This window comes from Myotis lucifugus, unplaced genomic scaffold (genome assembly GCF_000147115.1).
Source record: "Myotis lucifugus unplaced genomic scaffold, Myoluc2.0 scaffold_60, whole genome shotgun sequence".
NCBI classification, from domain to species: Eukaryota; Metazoa; Chordata; class Mammalia; order Chiroptera; family Vespertilionidae; genus Myotis; species Myotis lucifugus.
The window spans coordinates 6331755-6356431 of NW_005871108.1; the positions used below are offsets into that span (position 1 = coordinate 6331755).

Sequence of the window (24677 nt, forward strand, 5' to 3'; positions counted from 1 at the left end):
CTTGACACAGGCAGCTACTGAGCACTTGAAATGTGGCTATTGCGACTGAGGAACTGAATTTTCAATTGTGAATAATTTTTATTAATTTAAATTTAAGTAGCCACATGTGGCTAGAGGCCACTGTATTGGCCAGAGCTGCTCCAGACCATTAAAAGCAGTCCCTCCCGTAGGGAGTGAGAAGCAGCGAAGAGGAGGCTTTCATCTTTTTTTAAAAATATTGTTTTTATTGATTTTTAGACAGAGAGGAAGGGAGAGGGAGAGTTAAAAACATCGATGATAAGAATCATTGATTGACCACACCCTGGGGATCGAGCCGGCAAACCGGTCATGTGCCCTGACTGGGAATTGAACCTGTGACCTGTGACTTCTTGGTGCATAGGACTATGCTCAACCACTGACCACCCCGGCGAGAGGAGGCGTTCATCTTTTACTCAGGTGCTTCTGAAACGCTGTGAATGTTTATGGACTACTTTGTCAATAATGCTTTTTCGGGGGACAAATACATTTGCTATTTTAATTTTTCTAAGTAATATTCTACAGACATCCAGACATACAAGTTCATTCCTTATCTTTAGAAAGCTAAGTTCCTGGCCTTTGCATCTGACCTGAAGAAAAGTTCTTTGTTTTACTAATACTCATTTTAAAATACAAAATTGTGAAAGAAACAAGAAAAGAAGAAAGGGCAACCTGAAAAAAAGGCAGGGCCTCAGAATCAAGCCCTGTATCTATCAATAATAAATGAGTAAGGAATTTTGGCACATTCACTCAATGAGACTGTATCCAGGAAAGAGAATGAAAAACTCCTGCCACATGAGACAACGAACACATGGTGAGTGAAGGAAGCCAGACACAAATGTGTGCTGGTTGAGGCAATTTATATGAAGTTCAAAGACAGCCCAAACTAAGTCAAGAGGCTACCCGTGGGAAGGGGCACTGTGGCTGGAAAGGCGCCTGAGGAGGGGTGCTGGTCGTCTCTAGTTCTTGTTCTGGGCAGTGATTATATGACTGTGCTCACCTGGGGAAAATCCTAAGCTCCACACCTGTGCTTTGTGTACCCCTCTGTGTGTTGTGCTTCAGTAAAAAAGGTTCTATCAAAAAAAAAATAACAGGGCCTACGACTTGGACCTCTTACCTGGAAGTCTGAGCCAAGGTCTTTGGCCAGAAGAATCTCCTTGGAGGGCCCCTGGGAGCCACAGGGGGTCAGCGACGAGAAGGGCTCTTGCGCCTCCTTGGCAGAACTCCCAAGGACCGCGTCTGCCTTCCGCGTGAAGGCGTTAAGCTCCTGCTGCAGCATGCTCAGCCGAACCAGGATAGCATGGATGAGCTTGGTGTCCCTGGGGCCCTCACTGTTGTCGGGGGCCTCGTGCAGCCGAAAGTCGGCACACTCGTTGTCCAGATACAGGCGGAGGCCAGCTGAGAAGCCGTTAGCGTCGGCCACCAGGATGTCAATGGCCTTGCTGACCAGGGCGGCCTGCTCCCGCAGACCAGGCAGCACTTCAGCATCCCTGGCTCTGCAGAGCCGGGTGGCATGGGGGCCATGGGCCTCGCCAAGGGCAGCGGGCACGCACTGGGCAGAGTCCCCCGCCTCGGCGTCCGTCTCCAGCATTGGCCGTGTTCTCTGGCAGGAGGCCAGATCGCAGCGCTGGAGGTTGGACAGGAGCACACGGTTCTCATACTGGAGCTTCTTGACTTTGCCACTGAGCTCACCGATCTGCAGTTTGGCGGCCGCCAGCTCCTCCTGCGAGGGCTCGCTGAGCACGGAGCAGCTGTCCTCTGACAGCGTCACGTCCAGCTCGTGCTCTGAACGGTATTTGGCCAGCTCGCCCAGCAGTAGTTTGTTCTGGTCCTCAAGTTCGGCCGAGGAGCGCCGCAGCAGCTCTGCCTCCTCCTCCACAAACTGCAGGTGTCGCCGCAGTTCTGCCAAGCTCTCCCCACACTCACCGCCACCCAGCGCAGAGAAGGCCAGGCGTGCCTCCGGGCCCCCACCACTGCCACCGTGGTCCTTCATGTCGTCCATCTCGGCCCGCAAGCCTCGGTTCTCCACCTCCAGCTCCACGATGCGGCGGCTCAGCAGGTTGGCCTCCTCCTCCACCAGCTTCAGATGCACCTTCAGCTCGGTCTCCCGCGAGTGGGGTGCATCTGCCAGCTCCTCGGCCGACAGGGCGCTGTCTAGATCACCGTAGAGCGAGCGGTACTTGAGCAGCTCCTCCTTCATGCTGTCGTTTTCCTTGACCAGCTTGGTGAGCTTCTTGCACATGAGGGCCGACTCCTCCTTTGCGAAGTGCAGCTGGCACTTCAGGTCTGCACTGTCCTCCTGGGGCCCGATGGGCACAGGGACAGAGAGGACCCAGGAAGATTAGTGTTAGGAGGCTCAATACCAGCCATAGCATTTCTGGGAGCACCAACTATGTGCTGGGGACACAGGAATAAAGCAGAGGAAGCCCCAACCTTCAAGGAGCTGGGGAACCAGAGGGAAGCAGAGAGGGGAACACTGATAAAGCAGCAAGGATGGCGCACCACACGTAACCCGGGGAGTCCAGGCGGGCTTCCTGGAGTAGGCAACATTTTTTTTGCCACGGTGACTATTGCTGTTACTACCACTACTAACATTATTACGACAATTTCCTCACCCGTAAAATGGGACAATAACACTCCCTCCCTCACAGAGCCATGGAGAGGATTAAATGAGATAATGTATGAAAAACGCCTGGCACCCTGACAATCCAGCACCAGAGGCTAACGGTATCCTATGCCTGGCCTATGCTACACATAGCACTTTATCTATCTGAGTGTGTGAGAATTACGGGTTCAGGGCATGGTTTTGGGAAATGAAGTGGACAGCAAAGCTAAGAAAAGGAACAAGGGGAGGATGGAATAAAAGCTAGAGAGGGGTGAGGATCTCGGAGAAACACCCAGGCCACTTGGAGTTAGGCCTTACGCCTTAAGACTAAAACCTGCCAGCAGGGGCTACACGCTGGGGGCTGTGGGAACTGCTGGGAAGTACCTGCACCGAAGGCTTCTTGTCTGTCTTTCCCAAGGAACGCGTTCCTCTTTTCTTCAAGGAATGCTGGAGGGAGAGTAAGAAAAAGTCAGCATTGAAAGCTCAGGAGGGTGATGTGCATCCAAAGAGAAGTCACAGAGCCTGCAGTTTCACTGGGGCCCCCTTCTCTACCCAGCCCAGCCATCTCCAGCCTTGGCCAGCACCACCTGCTGAGCCAGAGGGACTCTCAAGACCACCCAGTGGGTTGCAAATGGGGGACAGGCCAGAAGCACTTTAGGAGATGATTCTGAACACACCTGCCCAGGGTGCCTCCCCTCTCGCCCACCACCACATTGGATCCAGCTGGCCTGGCTACGACCCGGGTATCTGGGTTTCTGTTCTTGACAGTCATTCACCAAAGACTTCCTGAGCATCGATTATGTGCTAAGCTCAGGCAGGTATAGAGAATACAGCAGGTGTGTATTCTGAGAATACAGAAGGCAGACAGGTATTTGGGGCGGATGCTCCATCCAGATCCCCTTTTCAGGACTGGGGCTCTCATCCTCCCCCAGTGCTAAGACCTCAACGTTGAGTCCCCCTCACAACAATGGCCATGGACTGAGGGCAGCCCACATCCAACGACTGGTCCACGCTCCACTGCCTCAACCCAGGGCAGCTCTCCAGGGCCATCCACGCTCCAGAGCTCCCCATGAGATGGGCTGAGCCACCGGTCTGAAGGCTCCACAGCCCCACTCTCCCTCTGTTCCCTGGTGGTGTTATTCCCAAGGGGACCCTTCCATAGTCTCTGCACGTAAAGCTCCACCTCCGAGGAAACCCTGTCCTCATGGAATGGCCTTCTAGTGGGACTTTAACCCAGAATGAATGAATATGGGTGAAATCATAATCCACAGGAGGCTTGGAAATGATGAGGGACTGATCTCAATTTAAATTGTAAAAGTCTGCATGCAGATGAAAGGAAAAGAAGACTCTAACAGGTAGTCATGACTCCAAGATCCAGGAGTGATAGGGGAAGAAAACGGATACATTTGATCAGATAAACAAAATCGGCATGGAAAAATAATACATCTTAAGAAAAGTAAAAATATGAATGACAAACTGGGAAAAATATTTGCAATTCATAACACTGACAAAGGGCCAATATCCTAAATAGGTAAAGAGCTTCACAAAATAGAGAATAAAAAAATCCAAAAAACCTATAGAAAAATGGGGTGGTGATATGAAAAACAGTTCTCAGGAAAAAGGAAGTGGCTCCTAAGCATAGGAAGATGCTTAACGCTGTTCAATAGAGAAATGCAAACTCAAACTACACTGAGACACCTATCAGACTGGCAAAAATCCAAACATCTCACAACACATTCTACTGAAGCTCTCAACCTTCCTAATGCCACGACCCTTTAATACAGTTCCTCATGTTGTGATGACCCCCAACCATAAAATTATTTTCGTTGCTACTTCATAACTGTAATTTTGCTACTGTTATGAATCGTAATGTAAATATCTGATATGCAGGATGTATTTTCATTGTTACAAATTGAACATAATTAAAGCATAGTGATTAATCACAAAAACAATATGTAATTATACATGTGTTTTCTGATGGTCTTAGAGGACCCCTGTGAAAGGGTCGTTTGACCCCCAAAGGGGTCGCGACCCACAGGTTGAGAACCACTGCTATAGAGAAACAGGAATGCTTATATATCTCTGGCAAGAATGTGAATAGCACTCGCCTAGGGGGTTTCGAGGGGGCAAGGGTACAATAATCATTACTGAAGTTTCGCAGTGTTTAAGAGTCATTCAGTTAGATGCAGGATTCCACCGAGCACGTCTTCCTGCGAAGCAGGATGATTCACTTGGGCTGCTTCTGACTTTCCGGGTTGGGCAGGTGTTTTTGAGAACGCTCTCGTGTGGTGTGAATACATGAAGGGGAGAGCCACTGATCTAATCCAAGCCCCCGCTTTACTGAAGGTGAGAGCGAGGTCCCACAGCAAATCCACAGCTGACCTGGGACCAGGTCTTGGGATAGCTCTAGATCTAGTTCCAAGAACTTAGGAGAAAATGGGCCTTTTTTTTTTCTTAATATATATATATTTTTTTTTACAGAGAGGAAGGGAGAGGGATAGAAAATTAGAAACATCGATGAGAGAGAAACATCGATCAGCTGCCTCCTGCACACCCCCTACTGGGGATGTGCCCACAACCAAGGTACATGACCTTGACTGGAATCGAACTTGGGACCCTTCAGTCCGCAGGCCGACGCTCTATCTAACCGGTCAGGGCAAAAATGGGCCTTCTTTGATGAGGTAGCACGGTGGTTCAAAATCTGGGTGAACATGAGAATTACCTAGGGAACTTAAAGAAGAAAAAAAAAAACCCAATGCCTAAGATCCCACCCCCAGAGATTCTGATATAATTGGTCCAGGGTAGGTCGCAGACATCAGTATTTTAAAATAGCTCCCAAGTGATTCTAACGTGCAGCCCAAGTAGAAACCACAGAGCCAGGAAGATGAACTCCAGATGGCTTCTTGAGTATATCTTCAAGTCCAACCAAATCCTAGACACCTTTTGAAATGCAAATGAGGCAGGTCTGCAGAGGCTGATATTTCAGACGCTGGGTACCAAGACTTGTTTTGTGGGGTGAGAGCCACAAAGCAAGTCCCCCCACAAATGGGGCCCAGGAAGGGCTGCTCCGAGGTAGAGTCCCATGTGGAGTGGTTGAGGTGAGTGGTTGAGGTGAGGGGCTCTAGGTTGACGATCTGAGCTTGCTTACTAACAAGCTAAATGGGAGGGGCTGTGAACTCTGGGAACCCCACAACACTGCATTTGTGATCCTGGGTGAACCCTTCTTCTCCCAGCAGCTCTATTTTATCATCTATAAAACTGAGCCATGGATTAGGTGACCAACCTCCTCAAGCACTGCGGACTCCCTGGAGGAAGAAAGCAGGTGACAGGAAGAGGAGCCAGGGGTCTCCAAAGGCACCCTGAGGTCCCAGCCATCACATACACATAAAGGAATAAGATAACATAAAGCCTGAAGCTATTAAAAAGGATGGAGAGACAGTGAGACTCACTGACATGGTAAAGACGTCTTGTAAAGGAAAGAACCTGCTAAACAAAATCTACAACCCAAGTGTCCACCAACTGATGAAGGATAAACAAAATGTGGCCTTTCCACACAAGGGAATATTGTTCAACCAAGAAGGAATGGCGTCTTGACATAGGCTACAACATGTATGTACCTTGAAAACATCACGCTAAGTGAAAGGAGCCAGTCACAAAAGGCTACATAGTTATGATTCCATTTTCACGAAATGTTCAGAATGGGCAAATCTAGGCTGCGAGTGGACAGATGAGTGGTTGCTGGTGGGGAACAGGGAGTGACTATGCTGGTCCGGGGTTTCTTCTCGGGGTGATGAAAATGCTCTGGAATTAGAGAGTGGTGATAGCTGTACAGCTCCGAGTCTTCTTCAAACCACAGAACTGTATACTTAAAAAAGGCCAACTTTATGGCATAGAAATTATATCTCAATAAAGCTGTTATTTAAAAAAGAAAGCATGTTATCATTTTTATAAAAATGTGTGCATGTGTGTGTGCACCCACATGACGGGGGGGACAGTCTGAAGAATATACAGCAGGCTGCTAACTATGAGGATATAGAAAACTTGCATTTTCCACTTTTGTTTCCCCGTGTTTTTGTTTTTTGTGGGTTTTTTTGGAGAGAGGACATAGTCATCCAGCATTTTTGTATTTTTCTTTTTAATTTTATTACACAATATAGTTTTAAAAATTAACATACAAAAATGCATTCTCACTGTAAATCTATACTATGCCGACAGAGAAGTCCCCCTGTGTACCTCCACCCATTCTCCTACCCAACCTGAGGGTGACCACAGCTGCTGCCGGCTGAGCTCTTTCTTGACCTTTGGCTCTGTGTTTAAAATCCTGAAATAGATGGTGTTCTTTTAGACTTTCTTTCCTTCCTATGTTTACTTGACTCTGTGATCTTTGATTTTTATAATAAGCACCTCAGGCAGAAGAAAACCCCAAAACATCCAGCATTTTAAAACAACAGTCTGTGTTCGTGCTACAGAAACTGTGCATATAATATAATCCCATCTTTATTTTAAAAACCCCCCAAATATATATATATGTGTGTATATATATATATATATATATAGAGAGAGAGAGAGAGAGAGAGAGAGAGAGAGGGAGAAATATGCAATGTCTGAGCACAGAGGCCCAAAAAGATACAAACTATGAAAAATAATTTTTTTGAAGTTACAAACCAAACTGCTCATTTGAATCAGGGGCCAAACTGAGGGAGGTGGTGAGGGGAGGATTCTTCTCTTCTCTTATGTGTGGCTGTTATTACTTCTATTGTCTTTTTGGATAATGCATTCAAACTTCAAAAAGTACAGAAAGGAATGCAGTGAACCCCTCGCCAGTTCTCTTGCCCAAGGCAACCCGTGCAGCCAGAATCTGCCTATCCGTCCTCAGAGGTATGCCAGGCACGCCTTTATGTGTTTTTGTAATGCTAGTTTTGCTTCACTGAGCTCCTAGTACCTTTTTAATTAAAAAATTCACATAGACAGCCCTAGCCGGTTTGGTTCAGTGGATAGAGTGTAGGCCTGTGGACTGAAGGGTCCCAGGTTGAGTCAGGTCAAGGGCACATGCCCGGGTTGCAGGCTCAATCCCCAGTAGGGGGCGTGCGGGAGGCAGCCGATCGATGTTTCTCTCTCTCTCCCTCCCTCTCCCTCTCCTTTCCTCTCTGAAATCAATAAAAATATATTTTTCTAAAAATGCATTTATACATATACATTTCAATGTCTGTGTGCGTACAAATAGAAAAACTATATTGGGAGTACATATATCTCTCACCCAAGCAGTAATTTGGTAATTAGAGTAATTCCCTCTGAATATTGAATTACAGGTGAATTTTTTCTCCTTACAGGCTTGTACTTTCCCATCTTTCTCTACTAAGCACATTTTACCTGTTGGGTGGAGGGGGAAAATGTAAAATGTTTTCAAAACACACTTTCCCCAAAAAAAGTCACTGAACACCTTCCAACAGGCAGACAGGGGGCTCTGAGTTGCTAGAACCTCACCAGAAGGTAAGGGCAGTGGGCAGATCAGAGGGGTCGAAGCAGCAAACCTTTTCAGGGCCGAAGTGGTCCCAGACTTTGACGGTTGGAACTGCCCCTTCCCCATCCCATCTAAGCCATCTGGGCTCCCACACTGCTCTGCGGCTCTGGAGGGAAAACAAGGCAGACTCACAGAGCACAACCTTCCTCCCCTCTGCAGGGCAGCAGCTGGCCAGGCAGCCTGGGGGTCGTGATGTCCCTCAAGGAGGCAGGGCCTGTCAGAGCCCCACTGTGGAGCCCGCAGGGGCAGATGTTCTGGCCCTGGGCCTTCGGAGGGTGAACAGGGCAGTGCTTGGGTACTAACAGGAATGCCAGTCCCACTGCCAGACCCCAAGGGCACACTCTCTGCCCTGCACGTAGCAGGGCTTCCCCGCCCATCAGCAACTCAGGAGGCCGCCTCTGAGCAGCCAGGGTGGTGCCTCTCAATGTTCTTGGTCTAACAACGGCTCTTAGAAGCATGAGCTCTGTTCTCCCTTGTTCTGCAGGAGACTAGTAGAGCGTGTCTCCGCCCTCCAGCCCACACAGAGGCTGCCTGAGCACAGGTCTGGAGGGGCCCCCTGCTTCTAACACCTTCCATGCTTCCATGTTGCCAGGGAACAAAGACCAACCTTCAAGGAATAAAATGAACCTTCTGCCAAAACAGCTGGGTAGATTTTCACCAAACTTGGAGGGGATGTTTGGAAAGGTCTCACTGAAAACACAGACTGTGCTGTGTGAACAAAATTTATTCTGAAGGGAGGGCGGGGGGCTGAGGTTGGGGTGCCCCTCGAAGACTGAGGCCTTCTTCATCCAGAGTGGCTGAAGCAGCTGGACAGAGAGGCCGTGTGGCTCCTGGCTGGAGGAGACCACTGGTGGGGTGGGGGTTGGGGGGGCTGAAGGAAACAGTGGTGCAGGCATGAGCCCCAAATCAAAAGTCACTGGGACAGAGGCTGCCAACGGCTGGTGTTGATTCCCAATGTAACCACTCCTTCCATGGGCAACTCGCAGTTAGGCATGCGGAGCTCCTTCCAGAGATGCAGAAACACACAGACTGAACGAAGGTAAAGGCTTCTCCAGACATACCCTGTGGGTAATGATCCGACGATGGATATTTACCGAGTCCCTAGTCCCTGCCCAGGGCTTTACCTGCTCGTCTCCATTAATTCTCACAAACACCTCTGAGGAGGGATTGATATTCCTATTTTACAAGTGGACAGTTACACGATTTGCACAGCATTACAGTTATTTGCAAATAAGTGGCAACGTCAGAATTCAAACTCAGGCCCCTGTGACTCCAAGTTCATGTTTGCACGTACCACACAGACCAGAGCTAAGCTGCATCAGATGACAATGCCAGCAGAACTGAGATGTGACCCCAGGTAATCTGACCCCCTCAGAGTAGGATTGGGCACGAGATGCCTGTGCCAGTTGGGGGTACTCCGTGGAATGAGCGCCTCTTTGGAGGTTCTGAGAACACAGGAGAGTCTGGCAAGGCCCCTGGATGGGGTTAAGGAGGGCAGGGGCATCACTGTGAGAGTAAGAGTGGCTTTGGGAAGCTGAGAGCCTTGTCCCCCGCTCCCCCCAGTCCTGTCTGTATACATCGAGTCTGCTCCTGGGTATATACCCAAGAGAACTGAAAACATATATTCACACAAAAACCTGTACACAGTGTTCATAGCAGCATTATTCCTAACAGCCACAAAGGAGAAATAACCCAAATGTCCATCAACTTATAAGTGGATAGACAAAATGTGCTATATCCATACAATGGGTTATTATTCGGTCATAAAAAAGAATGAAATACTGATACATGCTTCAACATAGATAAACCTTGAAAACATCATGTTAAGTGAAAGAAGCCAGTCACTAAAGCTCACATATTTCATGATTCCATTTGTGTGAAATTTCCAGAACAGGCAAGTCCATAGAGACAGAAAGTAGATTAGTGGTCGCCATGGACTGGAGGGAAGGGGGAATAGGGCATGACTGCTAACAGCTACAGGAGTTCTTTTGGGGCAATGGAATGTTCTGGAATTGCACAATATTATGAATATATTTTAAGCACTGAACTGTACACTTTAAAATAGTGACTTTTATCATATGTGGATTACACTGCAATATAAAAATTACCAAGAAGATTACCAATTATAAAATGGGACAGCAGTACGTACACTATGTACACTGGGAGCTGTCAACAGTGATACTGGCTTTCTTCCTAAAATACAAGAAGGGAGAATGCTCCTGATGAGGGAGAGGCTGGTGTTATGATTCTTGAACTGCAGCCCAGCTGGACAACAGCGCTACCGTAGAGCATGGCTAGAGCTGGCCACCCTCCCCTTCCCCAAGCGAAGAGCAATATCCATGGCAACCACATCAGCCCAGGCCAGGGGCTCCTGTTCCCAGCCACCGGGTGACAGCATCGCCACAGCAACCTGTCAGGATGGCAAAGGCAGATCTTGATAATGCTCTGGCGGAAGAATTGCTAAGGGACCCTTGTCTCCATAGAAACCATGTCAGGAGCAGAGGGAGGAAGGAGGGGGCAATCAGCAAATAAACACAGGGCCATGTCTCCTAGATCCTGAGACACATCAGGAAGGGCTAGACCAGCTTTGCTGACATCACCTTCAAAAAGGCAGTAAACCAGTGTTTCTTGAGCACCTACTGTGTGTCAAGCACCACAATGGACCCTTTACATGCTTGTCTGCATTTAAAATTTCACAAATAATACTCAAATACATTCTTATCGTTAAAAAACAAACCAACCCTAACTACAGGACTAATAGCATAAAAGCAAAAATTATTGTCCACCCTACTCCCACTCTTTCTAATTCTTCAGTTCAGTGGGTTTTTCTCCAGACTTTTGTTCTGCATTTGCATATATATATATATTTCAGCACCAGTTTGTTTTGTATGGCTTTTCAAAATAATTAGTGGGATTGCACAATATGTATACTTCTATAACTTTCTTCTCCTGCTTAACTATGTACCTTAGTGATCATTCCATGTCAATACATACAGTTACATAGTTGGCCCTTGAAGAACAAAGGGTGAGGGGTACCAACTTGCTCCCATTCAACTGAAAATCCACACACAATTTTTGACTCCCCCCAAAATCTTAACTACTAATAGCCTACTGTTGATCAGAAGCCTTACCAATAACAGAAACCATCGATGAACACATATATTGTATGTTACATGTATCATATACTGTATTCTTACAATAACAAAAGCTAGAGAAAATATTATTAAGAAAACCATAAGGGAGAGAAAATATACTTACAGTATTTATTGAAAAAAATCATGTATAAATGGACCTGAGCCATTCAAACCTGTGTTGTTCAAAGGTCAACTGTAACATCTACCTTATTTACTTTTATTGTGGCAAAGTATACATAATATAAGATTTACCATTTTAACGGTTGTATCTGTTTTATTGTGGTAAAATATACATAGCATACACATTTTTAGTCATTTTCAAGTGCACAATTCAGTAGCATTCAGTACATTCACATTATACTGAATTCACCACCATTCACCTCCAGAACCTTTTTATCTTTCCAAATTGAAACTCTGTACCCACTAAACACTAACCCCCACTCCCTTTCCCTCCAGCCCCTGGTAACCAGCATTCTACTTTCTGTCTCTATGAATCTGACCGCCCTAAATATCTCATATAAGTGGAATAATATTTGTCCTTTTGAGTCTGGCTTATTTTACTTACCATCATTTCTTTAAAGTTCATCCATGTCGTAGCCTGTATCAGAATTTCCTCCCTTCTTACGGCTGACAAATACTCCATTGTATGAATACACTCTATTTTTCCCGTCGACAGACATCTGGGTTGCTTATACCTTTCAGCTATTGTGAATAATGCTGCTATGAACACAGGTACAAAAATCTGTTTGTGTCCCTGCTTTCAATTCTTGGCTATATATCCAGAAGTGGAATTGCTGGCTTATTTGGTAAATCTATGTTTAACTTTTTCAGGAACTGCCACACTACCTTATTCTTTTTTTTTTTAATATAGTTCTATGGTTACCCCAATCTTATTTTTTTTAAAATATATTCTATTGATTTTTTTTTTAGAGAGAAACATCGATCAGCCGCCTCCTGCACACTCCCCACTGGGGATGTGCCTGCAACCAAGGTACATGCCCTTGACCGAAATCGAACCTGGGACCTTTCAGTCCACAGGCCAACGCTCTATCCACTGAGCCAAACCGGTTTTGGTCTTATTCTTTTTAACTTCTTCATATTGTTCTATGGTTACCCCAATCTTATTTTTTAAAAATATATTCTATTGATTTTTTTTTTACAGAGAAGAGGGGAGAGGGATAGAGAGTTAGAAACATCGATGAGAGAGAAACATCGATCAGTTGCCTTCTGCACACTCCCTACTGGGGATGTGCCCGCAACCAAGGTACATGCCCTTGACCGGAATTGAACCTGGGACCCTTGAGTTCACAGGCCGACGCTCTATCCACTGAGCCAAACTGCTTAGGGCTACCCCAATCTTATTAATAATCATAAACAATCTCGTAAACTGGTTATTGTTATTATCCTGATGTCACAGAAGAAGAACTGAGACTTAGAAGCCTCAGCCACATCTCTGCCAAGGAACGGCTGGGTGAACTCAGGCAGGCTGCTGTCCCTCTCTGGGCCTCAGTTTCCTCTCCACCACAACAGGAACAGTCTGACCTTCAAGGTACTTTCTCAAATTGTCTCCCCTTTTCACTACTGAGGAGGGAAGCAATGAGATGTGTGAAGATGATGCCCTGTGTTCTGGGCCAGGCCTTGGGAGGCAGGAGACCGCCTGAGAGAGGGGCCTCCCACCCAGCCCTGGAGAGGGGCAGGGCCATACAGCAGCCCGTAGCAGCAAATGCCCCATCTGCACACCAACAAGCTACTGGCACATCACACACCAACACGCTCTGCGAATAGGGCAGCTGAAGGGCGGCTCAGGGCTGTGGTGTCTCAGTACCCCTGGAATGCTGGCATGCCTGCCCTCAGGGAAGGTGAGGAGTGTGCCCGGAACAAGGTATGATCCTAGGGTACCTCATGAGCAGCCAGACAGCTGAGGCCCAGCCGCGCCTCTGGAGCCAGAAGCTGCCTGGAACACAGACCCCTGGAGTCTGGAGGATTCCAGCCCTCAGGGGTCACTGAGGCTGATGGCTTCCAATCTTCCTTCTGCAGAGCCCACTGGGCCCTGCGTGACCTTGAGGGCATCCATCCCTCTCTCAGGGGCTGTTTCCTCACCTATAAAATGGGTAAGATCATAACCTCATTGGGCCTTTATGCAAATTGTTAAGATAAAGTGTCCAGCATGGTGCCTAACAGGAGGAGGAAGAAAGGACATGCCAGGTGGAAAGGCTGGCATGATCGAAGACAGAGAAGCTGGTGTCTGGGGGTCATAGTCAGGAAGTGTCTGGTGTCCCGATCTCTATGACACACTGGCCCGAGGCCCAGCCCCGCACCGAGTGCAGTGCCTGGCAGTCCCTGAAACATGTACACATACGCTATTCCAGCCCGTCCTCACAATGCCTTGGGGCATTATTGTCCCACTTGATGTATGAGGAAACTAAGGCAGCGGGCCAGCCCCGTGCTGGGCATGGCTGCATGTTTTCTCAGTTGATCCCCCCACAGGTGTAGTTCTGTGATGAATGACTGTCTCCTTCATTAGTCTGTGGGCTCCTTGAAGATAGGAACCGAATGTCTTTCACTCACCACTGTGTCTTTAGTGGCCAGCACATAGTGCACACAGTAGGTGCTCAGAAAACGTGTGCTGGAGGAACAACTGAATAAACCACTCTGCCAGGGAGGCCTAACTGTGCAGAGACACTGGCTGGATGGGGCTGACACAAGCCTGCCACCCCCCACCTGGCCCTAACCAGGATGGACGGGGTCCTCACCTCTCTTGGCCGCTCCAGCTCTGTCTGCAGCACCTGCTTAGCCAGCTCGGTCTCGATGAGCCGCTGTCGAAGCTCCTCATTCTCCTCCTCCAGGCGCACCCGTTTCTTCTCCACCACCTCGAGCTCCTTATGCAGCCGCACGGAGATGTCCTTAGAGACCTGAGCAAGGGTGGGTGATAAGCAGAGCATGGGCATGCTCAGGGGTCATCCCATCTGGGCTACAGAGCAACCCCAGAGCAGGCAGCTTCTCTCATTACCCCCACTTAGCAGATGAGGAAACGGAGGCACAGAGAGGTTAAGGAACTCACCAAGGGTCACACAGCCAGGAAGCAGTAGAACTAAAACCCAAACCCAGGCCCCCCATGTTCCTTATGTCCATGTCACAGTTCAGCCCCCAGAACGCTATAAAGGCCCTTCCTGTTCTTAGGAATACCTTTTCATTTACCCAGGGCTCCTTAATGCTTCCAAAAGTCTCTCCTAGCCACCCTCTTGCCAATTCTCACAAGAGCCTGTGGCTGGCACCAGAAATTCATTTTAAAGAAAAAGGAAACTCAGAGCAAGATGGGCAGCCCCAGAGCCATTTACATCCCATCTCTGCCAGGGACCAACATGTCATCCTGGGGAATCATTTCCCCACTCTGTGCCTCAGTCTTCTCAAATACAAACTGGGTACAACAATAATAGACCAACCTCACAGGCCCAACAGGAGGACTAAATCAGCTATTGCACAAAGGCTTGGCCCGCTGCCTACACAGTGAGCGCTGGGTGAATAGTGGCTGCTGCTTCGAGAAACAAGCCCAGAAACGGGCAGGACTCGGTGGAGGTCACTATGTGACCCCCAAGACTTATTCCCAATCATCTGGGATATAGAACATGCCTCAAATGACAAGGCCTGGGCAGGTGTCCAAGTCATCCCTGCAGAAAGGAGTTACCAGAGCTGCAAACTCCAGTCCTGGCTCCAGGACTCTGCAGCAACAGCACCCATTTCCTCGAGGACACCCTCTGACCTGTGCCCTGATGGCTGGGGGTGAGAGGCCAGGAAAGGGGACCTCTGGGAATGAGGAGGGCCCTTTTGAGTCCATAAACTACAACCATCCCTGAGTGGGCTGGGCACTACCACTGGTTGAATACCTACTGCGTGCCAGCTTCATTCATCTTCACCCCAATTCGGTCCCCATTTTACTGACAAGGAATCTGAGGCTTAGCATGCAAGTGACTTGCTCAGGGCCACATAAAGCTATTGTGGGCTGAGCTCAGGGGAGCCCCAGGCCTTTGGTTGAGGGGCCAGCATGGCCAGGCCTCCACAAGGGGTACAATGTCTTTGCCAGCAAGAGTGCGGTGGATAGCCCAGCTCCCATGCCTGCCAGGCTCGGAAATGACCATGGCACCTCCTCCCTGCCGGAAGGGAAGAGGGCCCTCCCTGGCTCTGCCCTCGGCCTGGGCCCAGGCCCAGCTCGGCACAGACCCCTTGGCAGTGTGCAAAGCAGGCCAGGAAAAACAACGGCCAGAAAGGAAATTCAGCGCAGTCTTCCCCTCCCTCCGGTGCCCACTGCCTCTCTCTGTCCCTGAAGATCTCCAAAGACAGCCAGAAGCTGGCCCATGAGAATCCTCCCACAGCCTTTCTAGGCCACCAAGCTTTCTTCATCCACAGAGTGGAGGGAGCAATCCCTCACTATCAGAACCAAGACTTTGCTAGATTCTAATCTAGCCTGATCCCAGCACTCACTGAGTGTGTGGCTCAGGACAAGTTAGTTAACCATTCAAAGTCTCAGTTTGGTTATCAGTAAAAGGGGGTTGATTTAGGCTAGTCGTGAGAGTTATTGTGAGAAATAAATGATATCGTGCTTGGGCTGGTGGCTGGAACACAGTAGGTGCTCAAAAAATAGAATTTTCAATACATTGTCAAAATTACTGCTATACCCTGGTACACTGATTTTATCTGATTAGGCCCTATACTCCATAACCTCCCTTTTAAGTTTGATGGCAGGGTTTTTGCTGGAAATGTTCAGCCCCAGGCTCCTGGCTATGGTCCCCAGTTTGGGGCTGTTAGGTCATCCAGTGAACTCCTGTCCTAATCACGACTTCATTCATTCACTCATTCATTCATCCTGCTGAGGCCTGGGGGCAGGAGTGGTGGGACAAAGGTCAAGGCCCCAGACCACGCCTGAGCTCCTTCACATCTCTGTGTCCCAGCAGTGGCACAGGGTCTGGCACACACTAAATGCCTAATAAATCTTTATTGGATAAACAAACAAATCCAAGGCTACACCAAGCAAGCAAAGATGGAGGAAGATGAAGGAGTGAACAACTGAAATCTGGGAGCTGCACCTGCCCTAGCTTGGCTGGGGATACTCCCCCACCCACCCACCCCATCCACTGTTCAGGGAGGGCTCTGTCCCTGGCTGGGGACCGGGGCTCCTCTCCAACTACGCTCCTACCTAGACCAGCTCCTCTCCATCTGGTGGGTTATTCTGTCCCCACCATGGCCTCAACCTGAGGAGGTGACCGGCTCTTCATCAAGAAGTCATGATCCATGTGGATTCCTGGATCCTCTTGGGTTCCTGAGTGACTCTATAGATTTTGTCCCTTCCATGAGTCCCCAGTTGTATTCTGCTCTATTCCCCATGGGATCCCCTTCCAAATGTGCTCCCCCCTCCCCTGCCCCTTGAGGGATGCTATGTTGAAAAGCCCAATTCCAGGCAGCTTACAGAATTCCAATGTGGACACAGGAGCCCTTAAATCTCAGATCCCAGAGCCCCAATGACAGCCTATGGGAGCAAAGAGCACCCGGCCTGAAGGGCAGGAGCCTTTGGCCTATGCCTGTCCCCTCCCCTCTGGGGTCTCAGTGGTCCTGGGCCCCCTCGGCTCTCACAAGTGATTATAAAATTAGCTGTCACTTCCTGAGCACCCATCATGGGCCTGTCATCCCCTTCGGAAGGGCTTTACTAGTCCTACTCTGAGCGTCAGAAAGGAAAGGTCACTTGTCCAAGGTCACGCAGCTAGGAAGCTACAGACCACGATGTTAAATGAGATGAGTCAACTCTAGAGTCTTACTCTTACCCTGACCCTGCTGTTGGCCTGAAGCTGGATGACACATTATATTAACAGCAACAATGAGAATACCAACAGTAAGCCCGACAGTGGGCTCACACTGTCAGGTCCTCAAGGACCCCACCTGCCAGTCTCATTTGATCGTCTCCTGATCCTCCTGACTCCTCCCATGGTAGGGGGCTGAGATACTGTGGAGGCGAAGCAGCTGCAGCTTCCGGAAACCAGGGCAAATTCCCAAAGCACAAACAAATGCCCTCAGTCATGAGGTCACTGTTTACAGCACTGGGACCTGGCTCCTGCCAAATGCAACCAGCAGCCTCCAGGCCACAGCCGCCCTGCTCGATGACTGGCCCCTCTGCCCTCAGCTCATGGGCCTCAGGGTGTCTTGGTCATTCTGAATCCTCAGGGAGGAGGATGGGAACTCTCACTAAGGAAGTCCCCTGCAGGGCTCTGTGTGACTAAATTCTCCCAGGAACCCTGGGAGGATGGGAATGTCACCCCCATTTTGCACATGAAAAAACTGAGGCAGCTGCCCGGGTCCATCCAGGAAATTAAAACCAAAGCCAGAACTTCTTCTCCAGCAACATCTGTTGCTAAGAAAGGAAACATTATACTGGTGTGTCGTGGGCCTCCCACAGGAGTCCCTCCAGGTGGAAATTTAGACCTCGGATTTAGAAACCGGACACTCTGCATAGGCTTCCCAGGCTCTGAGGGTGTGCCCTGAGAATCTGCATGGTGAGCAAGCCTTCCAGGTGATTCTTGTCCAGCCAGGGCGGTTGAAATTCTGGCCTTTTCTTCCCCATGCTTGCCCCAGCCACTTGTCCTATGCATTCAAGCCTTAAAATTCTCCTGAACAACAACACCACAACCAACATTTGCTCAATTTGCTGAGTATCCAGAGCCAACCTTTGTGCATAGCATTCTCTTCACTTGAGTTATTTCATTTTATCCTCACAAAAACCTCCACAAATAGGGACCGGTTTTATCTCCATTTTCCATGTGGGGAAACTGAGGCTCAGAGATGTGAAGAAGCTTTCCCAAGGCCACACAGCAAACAACAGGCGGAGCAGGTCTCTGGCCCCTGACCCTGACCTCCTCATGCCAGGCAATGTTCCCACTAAGATTCTGTGGGTCCTGTCAGCTGTGAGGACCAGCAGAGAGTGAGAGAGCTTGGCAGGGGATGAAGAGCTGGGTGTGGGTGTGGGTGTGGGTGTGGGTGTGGGTGTGGGTGTGGGTGTGGGTGTGGGTGTGGGAGTGGGAGAGAAGAAGGGGCAACCAAGGCCTGGGGTTTCATTCATGACGTCCTCACCAATAACCTACCTGTTCAATAAAAGCACTGGAGCTGCAAAAGCCCTGAAGATTCGGTTGAGCTAAGCCCTACATTTAACAGAAGGGGAAACTGAAGCCCCAAGACCCAAGAGGTGGGGGCCAGTTAGGGCACTGGCCAAAGAGGTGGCAGAGCAAGTCACAGAGTCCCCCTGGATAACTGCTAGGCAGCCCCGGACCCTTCCCACCTGGGTCCATCAGCTTTCCCAGGAGACACAGGGGAGTCAGGATTTGAGGACCTTAAGAACACCCCACAATATCCCCAGCACATGGGGCGAAGTGAAGTGGCCAGAGGCATCCAGCCCAGGCCTGTTCCGATGAGCTCAGAGCTCCAGCTGCAGGGGCTGGGAGCGGAGGGAGGGAAGGGGGCAAGGCTAATGCTGATTGGCTAGTTCAAATCCCAACAGAAGGGGCTGCTCCCCTCCCCTCGGCCCAGACTGCAGAGGCCCCCCTCTCACCACTGTGGTGTGTGCTCACTCAGGCTGCTCTCAGCTCCTCCCACAGAGGCCCTGGCAACCCAGCTAGCCTGCTCCCAGCCGGAGATCCTCTACCCTTCCTCATCTCTCTAAGGCTGACTTTCCGTCTCGGCCTGAAATCAACTACCTGGGTCCAAACTCAGCTTCCTCTGAGTTTTCCGGGCTCCTCCTCACCCCACACGCTCCCAATCCAGTGCCTGGCACTTGAACATTTGGGTCACCATTTGTCCCAGAGCTGCCCTCTCAGGTAGAGGTGCACTTTTGGACTCGGAGACATAACTTTTCTGAGATCAATTTCCTTACCATCATCCCTCTGTGCACATAAGACAACAGCTGCAGAAGCCTGCATGGGGCTGGCAGTCACTGGTCACCTCCCCTGCCCTCCCAGGAACCCCTTTCTCCAGCATTCCTCCTTCACCTCCTGATTCATGCCCCCTCTCCCTCAGGCCTCGGCTCAGATGTCACCCCTGCAGGAAGACTCCCCAGGTACCCCTCTCCCTGTTCCTACATCCCCCACTGGTCACACTGGACTGAGTTCTGAGAGCAGGGAGCTGAGTCCTCCCTCCACCAAGTTCTCAGCCCCTGACCAGGGCTCACACAGGCAGGGTGGCCCTCTCCTCTGGAGGCCCCAGCTGCCAGCCTCCATCCCATCCTACTCCTGCTCACCGAGGCGGAGGGAGGAGGTTAGGCAGAGGTATAGGAGGCTGAAGAGCAGGAGCTCTGCCACATACACACTGAGGGTCACATGACCATGGACAGGTACTTCCTTTCTCTGAGCCTCACTTTCCTCATCAGGAAAATGAGGATAATAATAACAGCTACCATTTGGGGGTGTGTATAGTGACTTTTTACCCATGTTATTTCACTAACCCTCATAGATCCCTATGAGGCAGGGGCTGCCATTACACCCGTCTTTCAGATGAGGAAACTGAAATTCAGGTGACTTGCTCAACATCACAGAATTAGGGCATATGAGAGTCAAGATTTAAACCAGCCTGATCCAACTCCAGGCCTTTACTACTTTCCATTAATTAGTACAATAAAGAAACCATGAACCATGGAACTGTGCACCGACAACTTGGAGCCCACCACCAGGTGTGTGGTTGCTATTCAAACAGTACTAGTAGCTGCTGTTAGGAGGATTCATATTATATCACCATGGGATATCCCTGATCAATGGCCTATCAGTTCACCAGGAATCCCCACTTTACAGATGAGAAAGTTGAGGCCCAGAGAAGTGATGCAACTTGCCCAAGGACACACAAGGAGTGAGCTGCAGTCTGACCTGGGTCCTGCTCAGGCGCATAGTCCCACCCCCAACAAGGGCACCTATGAGGCTTGGGGAAGGCCCTGGGCTTACCTTGACGTCCTGCTCCAGGCCTCGGATGAGCTCGCCGTCCACCTGGCCAGTCTGAGCAGCGCGGAGGCTGCGGCGCTCGGCCTTGCGCAGCCGGTATTGCAGGATGCGGCAGGTCTTGCTGGCCTGGTCCAGCTGCTGGCGCAGTTCCTGTAGCTGGTACACGTCCTCCTCCATGTAGACGTCCCGCATCTCCAGCATCTCTGCTCGCAGCTCCTCGATCTCATCCTACAGGGAGAAGGGGCCATACGGTCACTGGGCCCTGTGCACGAGTACAGGCCACACCCAACTTGGTCCTAGGCACCTCGGGGGGCCTGGGTATGGTAGACTGAATAATGCCCCCCTCCAAAAATGTCCATGTCCTAATTTCCAAAATCTATTCATATGTTACCTTACATGGCAAAAGGGATCTTGCAAATGTGATAAAGTTACAGATTGGGAGATGTTCCTGGGTTATCTGGGTGGCCCAAGGTAATCACAAGGGTCCCTATAAGAGGGAGGCAAGGGGAGCAAAGTGGGAGAAAGCGAAGTGACCATGGAAGCAGTGGAGGAGTGATATGCTTTGAAGATGGAGGAATGGCCATTAACAAAGAATGCAGGCAGCCTCGGAAGCTGGAAAGAGGAAGGGTCTCTCTCCTTCAGAGCCTTCACAAGGAATGCAGCCCTGCCAAGGCCATCTCTGAAACAGGAATATCTGAGCTAAAGCAAAAAGGAACAGCCATGCAAAGAGACAGCCAGGGAGAGATTACTCTAGGCATCGGGAACAGTGTGTGCAAAGGCACAGAGGCTGTAAAGAGTTCAGTGTGCCAAGATACAGCAAGGAGGCCAGAGTAGCGACAGGGGAAGTTGAAGTTGGAGAAACAGACAGGGATCAGCCATGCAGGAACTTGAAGGGCTGAGTAAAGATTTGGGTTTGGGTTTTAAGTGAATGGGTGACCTCACTTCCTCAGGGCAGCTCCTGCCCACCTCTGTCAGCAGCTCCCAGATGTGCCTCACTTCCCCTTTGTCACCATGAGCACATCTGCAATTCTTTATTGAACAGTTTGTCTCCCAGAGACACTGTAACTGTCTGGAGCAGTGGTTCTCAACCTTCCTAATGCTGCGACCCTTTAACACTTGGAGTGCGGGAAACGAGTTAAGTCGGCTCGCGTGAATTGCGCGTACTCCGCGGGAGCCGTCTTTAACTCGGTTCATATAGATTTGCGGTGGAGTGCGGGAAACGTGTAAACTCGGCCGATTGTAACTGCGTATTACCAAATATTTGTTTGTAATCCACCCTTTTGGTGGATGGAACAAAACCAAAAGACAGAGCCATCTTATATTTTGGCGGGAAATTCACCCGCACTCCAATTAATACAGTTCCTCATGTTGTGGTGACTCCAAACATAAAATTATTTTCATTGCTACTTCATAACTGTAATTTTGCTACTGTTATGAATCATAATGTAAATATCTGATACGCAGGATGTATTTTCATTGTTACAAATTGAACATAATTAAAGCATAGTGATTAATCACAAAAACAATATGTAATTATATATGTGTTTTCCGATGGTCTTAGGCGACCCCTGTGAAAGGGTCGTTCAACTCCCAAAGGGGTCACGACCCACAGGTTGAGAACCGCTGGTCTGGAGGGTCACCTCACTCCCTGATGTATCCTCCACAGCCAGCACAGGGCCTAACATCTTGCAGATTCCCAACAAATATTACCTGAATGAATGAATACATGTGTAGGTAGGTGAACAGCCACAAAAAGACATACCAATGCGAAACAAAGTGTAAGGGGATGAGTGGGAAGACCTAGCAGAATAAATGGATGATTATTATGTCTAATAACAAATGTGAAAACTGAGTCACAAATGGAATAATATCTACTCTTAGTGATCGAATGGATTACATAAGACTGTACACTAAAAAGAGAAACTGCGTCATGGAGGATGAATGATCTGCCAAAGGCATCCCTGAGGAGCCAGAGAAAGGACGGTGCTGATGGGAGGGGGGTGGCCAAGAAGGAAAGCACAGCTCTGCAGGCCCTGGAAGGGGGCCAGTCTAGAGAACTAGGTTCACCAGCCCTCTGAGCCTCCCTTTCCCCAAAGAGAATGGGTGGCTCCCTCCGAGGGAATGGCCGAGGTTGTCCAGTGCCCCCTGAGACTGGGAGGGTGGATTTAATTCAGAGGCAGTTCTTAGCAAGAAAGCTCACTGAGGTTTTCACATCCGTCTGTTTGACTCATGGGACTCTTTCTCAAATGGTTCTCAACTCTGGAGAAGGCAGAGGGGACAGGTATGTGCTTCTCCCAACCCTAACAGGCGTGGTCCTGTCCCCACTACCACGTGAGGGTCAATCCTCACTTGCCACCACAGCCCCTCTCCTCTGGGTGGGTTGAGCAGCACCAGCTGCAGAGGAACAGTCACCTCACCAGGGTCCCCTCCCCCACCCCACGCACACACAGACTCACCACCCCACCACCCAGCCAAGTGGACAAAACTAAAAGTGGAAAGGAGGAAGTGGGACAGTCAATGATCACACCAGTTAAAGAAATGAGGAAGTGAGGGGTCCACATGCCATTTCAGCTGACAGATTAAAGAAGCATAAAAGCAACAGCACTCAGTCGGCAAAATCCAAGCTAACCCAGCTTCCAGCTGGGCCTGTGTTCAAATCCTCATCCTGCTATTTACTAGCATCTCACTTCTCTCTGTAGTCACACTGACAGGATCTGGTGATGGGGAGGTTGTGGGGGTCTGAACAGACCCAAAGCTGGGAATGTGCCAAGGGGAAGTACAGAGGACAGGCAAGCTCATGATGCTGGGCTACATTAACGAATATATGACATATAGATCATGGGAGGCGGCATCCCTCAACAGAGGACCTTATCCAGAGCACTGCAGTCATTCTGGGGGACCATTTATTCTTTTAAGTTTTAAATAACTGATTTTTCTATTTATAAAAGTAAACAGTGATCAGAGACAGTTTTGAAAATACACAAAATACAAATCACTCATAGTTTCTCCCTGGACCAACAACAGCATTAGCATCACTGGGGCACTTTTCAGAAATTCTCATGTCCCAACAGAGACTTACTGAATCTGAAACTCCAGGGATGGGGCCCATAAGGGACTCTAATGCAGGGAGTTTTCTTTCAGTCTTTTTCCCTAAAAGGGCAAGAGTCATGTGTCTCAGCACCACAAGTCCCTAGCCCAGGGCCTGACACAGAGCAGGGTCTCAGTAAGAATCTATTGAGTAAGTGAATGAATGAATGAATGATCTTTCTCATGTGAGCAGCTGTCTCTTCGGGGCCTGCCCTTCACCACAGTCAATTTCTGAAAATGCAGGATGTTGCATTCAAGCCAGGTCTCTCTCTCCATGGTGGCCAAGGGGGGCCCAAGCCCCTGGGGGCTTTTCCCAGCTGCAGGCAGAATGCCGTCAGCCCGTCCTGGCACGGCCCATGTGAGAGGGCAAGTCCACAAAGACTGGCTTGTGGCTGCAGAGGCTGGGTCTGCTGGGGCGTGGGCAGCAGAAGCTGGTGAATGCAGGATTGAGGCAGAGGCTGAGCTTTTGGGGCCTGAGGTAGGGGCTGGGACAAGGGGCTGCTGGGACAAGGGGAGGAGACCCAGGAGAGCAGGATCCTGCTTTATTCCAGAGGTTCTAAGACCTCACTGAGCCTCCGAATCTCCTGGGGCTCTTGGCTCCTGCAGTCTCGATCCCTGTCCCTGGAAAGCTCTCCAGTGACTGGCTGATCCAGTTAAGGGATTGGGTGGGTGGGGTGGGGTAGGGGGGGAGGGGACCCAAGCTTTCTAACTTCTTCAAAGACAGGTCAGTGGCCTTGCTGAGCCTCTCCCGGCTCCTAGATCCCCCAATTCTGTGGAAAAGGGGAAGGAGGGGCCAAACTCTGTGGAACTCAACAGGCCTAGGGGCCACCCAACAAGGTTGTCTGAGTCCTCCAACATGGATGGGGAAACCCCAAACATCTTCCTCCACCACAGACAGGAAAAGGCCATGCTGTCCAGCAGTGCTGACCTCTGAGCCTGGAGGCCCCCGGTCCTCCCCCATCAGAAACGCCAGCCTACAGAAGCTGGGGAACGTTGCCCAGACCAAGCACAGCCTGCCAGCCCTCCACACCCATCCCATCTGGCCACTCCTTTCAGTTGACCTTTCTTTTAACCAGGACTGAGAATAGGGAGTGGAGGAGGGAGGATGAGGGATAGGAATGAGGCGCCCACACTGATGCCAGGGGAGTCAGCCCTTCCCTTTATAGAAAATGCTTATTTTGCTCTGATTACAGATGTGATACCTATTTATCGGGCAAAGTTTGAAAAAAAGCAGATGGCTTTCTCTACCTTCCACTAGTTCCCACTGGCTTCTGCAGTAGGTCCACGCCCTTTCCCCTGGAACCCACGCTGCCCCTGGTTCCCCCCCACTCCTGGTTTGCCCCTGACCTTGC

The 24677-nt window shown here is 49.7% G+C and overlaps 1 protein-coding gene across 4 annotated transcripts in view; it reads right to left on the reverse strand.

Annotated features, from left to right (window-relative positions):
• Positions 1 to 24677, reverse strand: part of SOGA1 (suppressor of glucose, autophagy associated 1) — a 64704-nt gene that overhangs the window by 27322 nt on the left and 12705 nt on the right. For all 4 annotated transcript variants that reach the window (XR_002829475.1, XM_014456532.2, XM_023754469.1 and 1 more), the window contains exons 2-5: positions 20242 to 20466; positions 14029 to 14187; positions 3005 to 3067; positions 1133 to 2314 (exon numbers count right to left, since the gene is read on the reverse strand). Coding sequence is in view for 3 of the 4 variants with exons in the window: in XM_014456532.2 (XP_014312018.1) it covers positions 1133 to 2314; positions 3005 to 3067; positions 14029 to 14187; positions 20242 to 20439 (1602 nt within the window). In the remaining variant the exon portion in view is untranslated. The remainder of the gene's footprint in view (positions 1 to 1132; positions 2315 to 3004; positions 3068 to 14028; positions 14188 to 20241; positions 20467 to 24677) is intronic.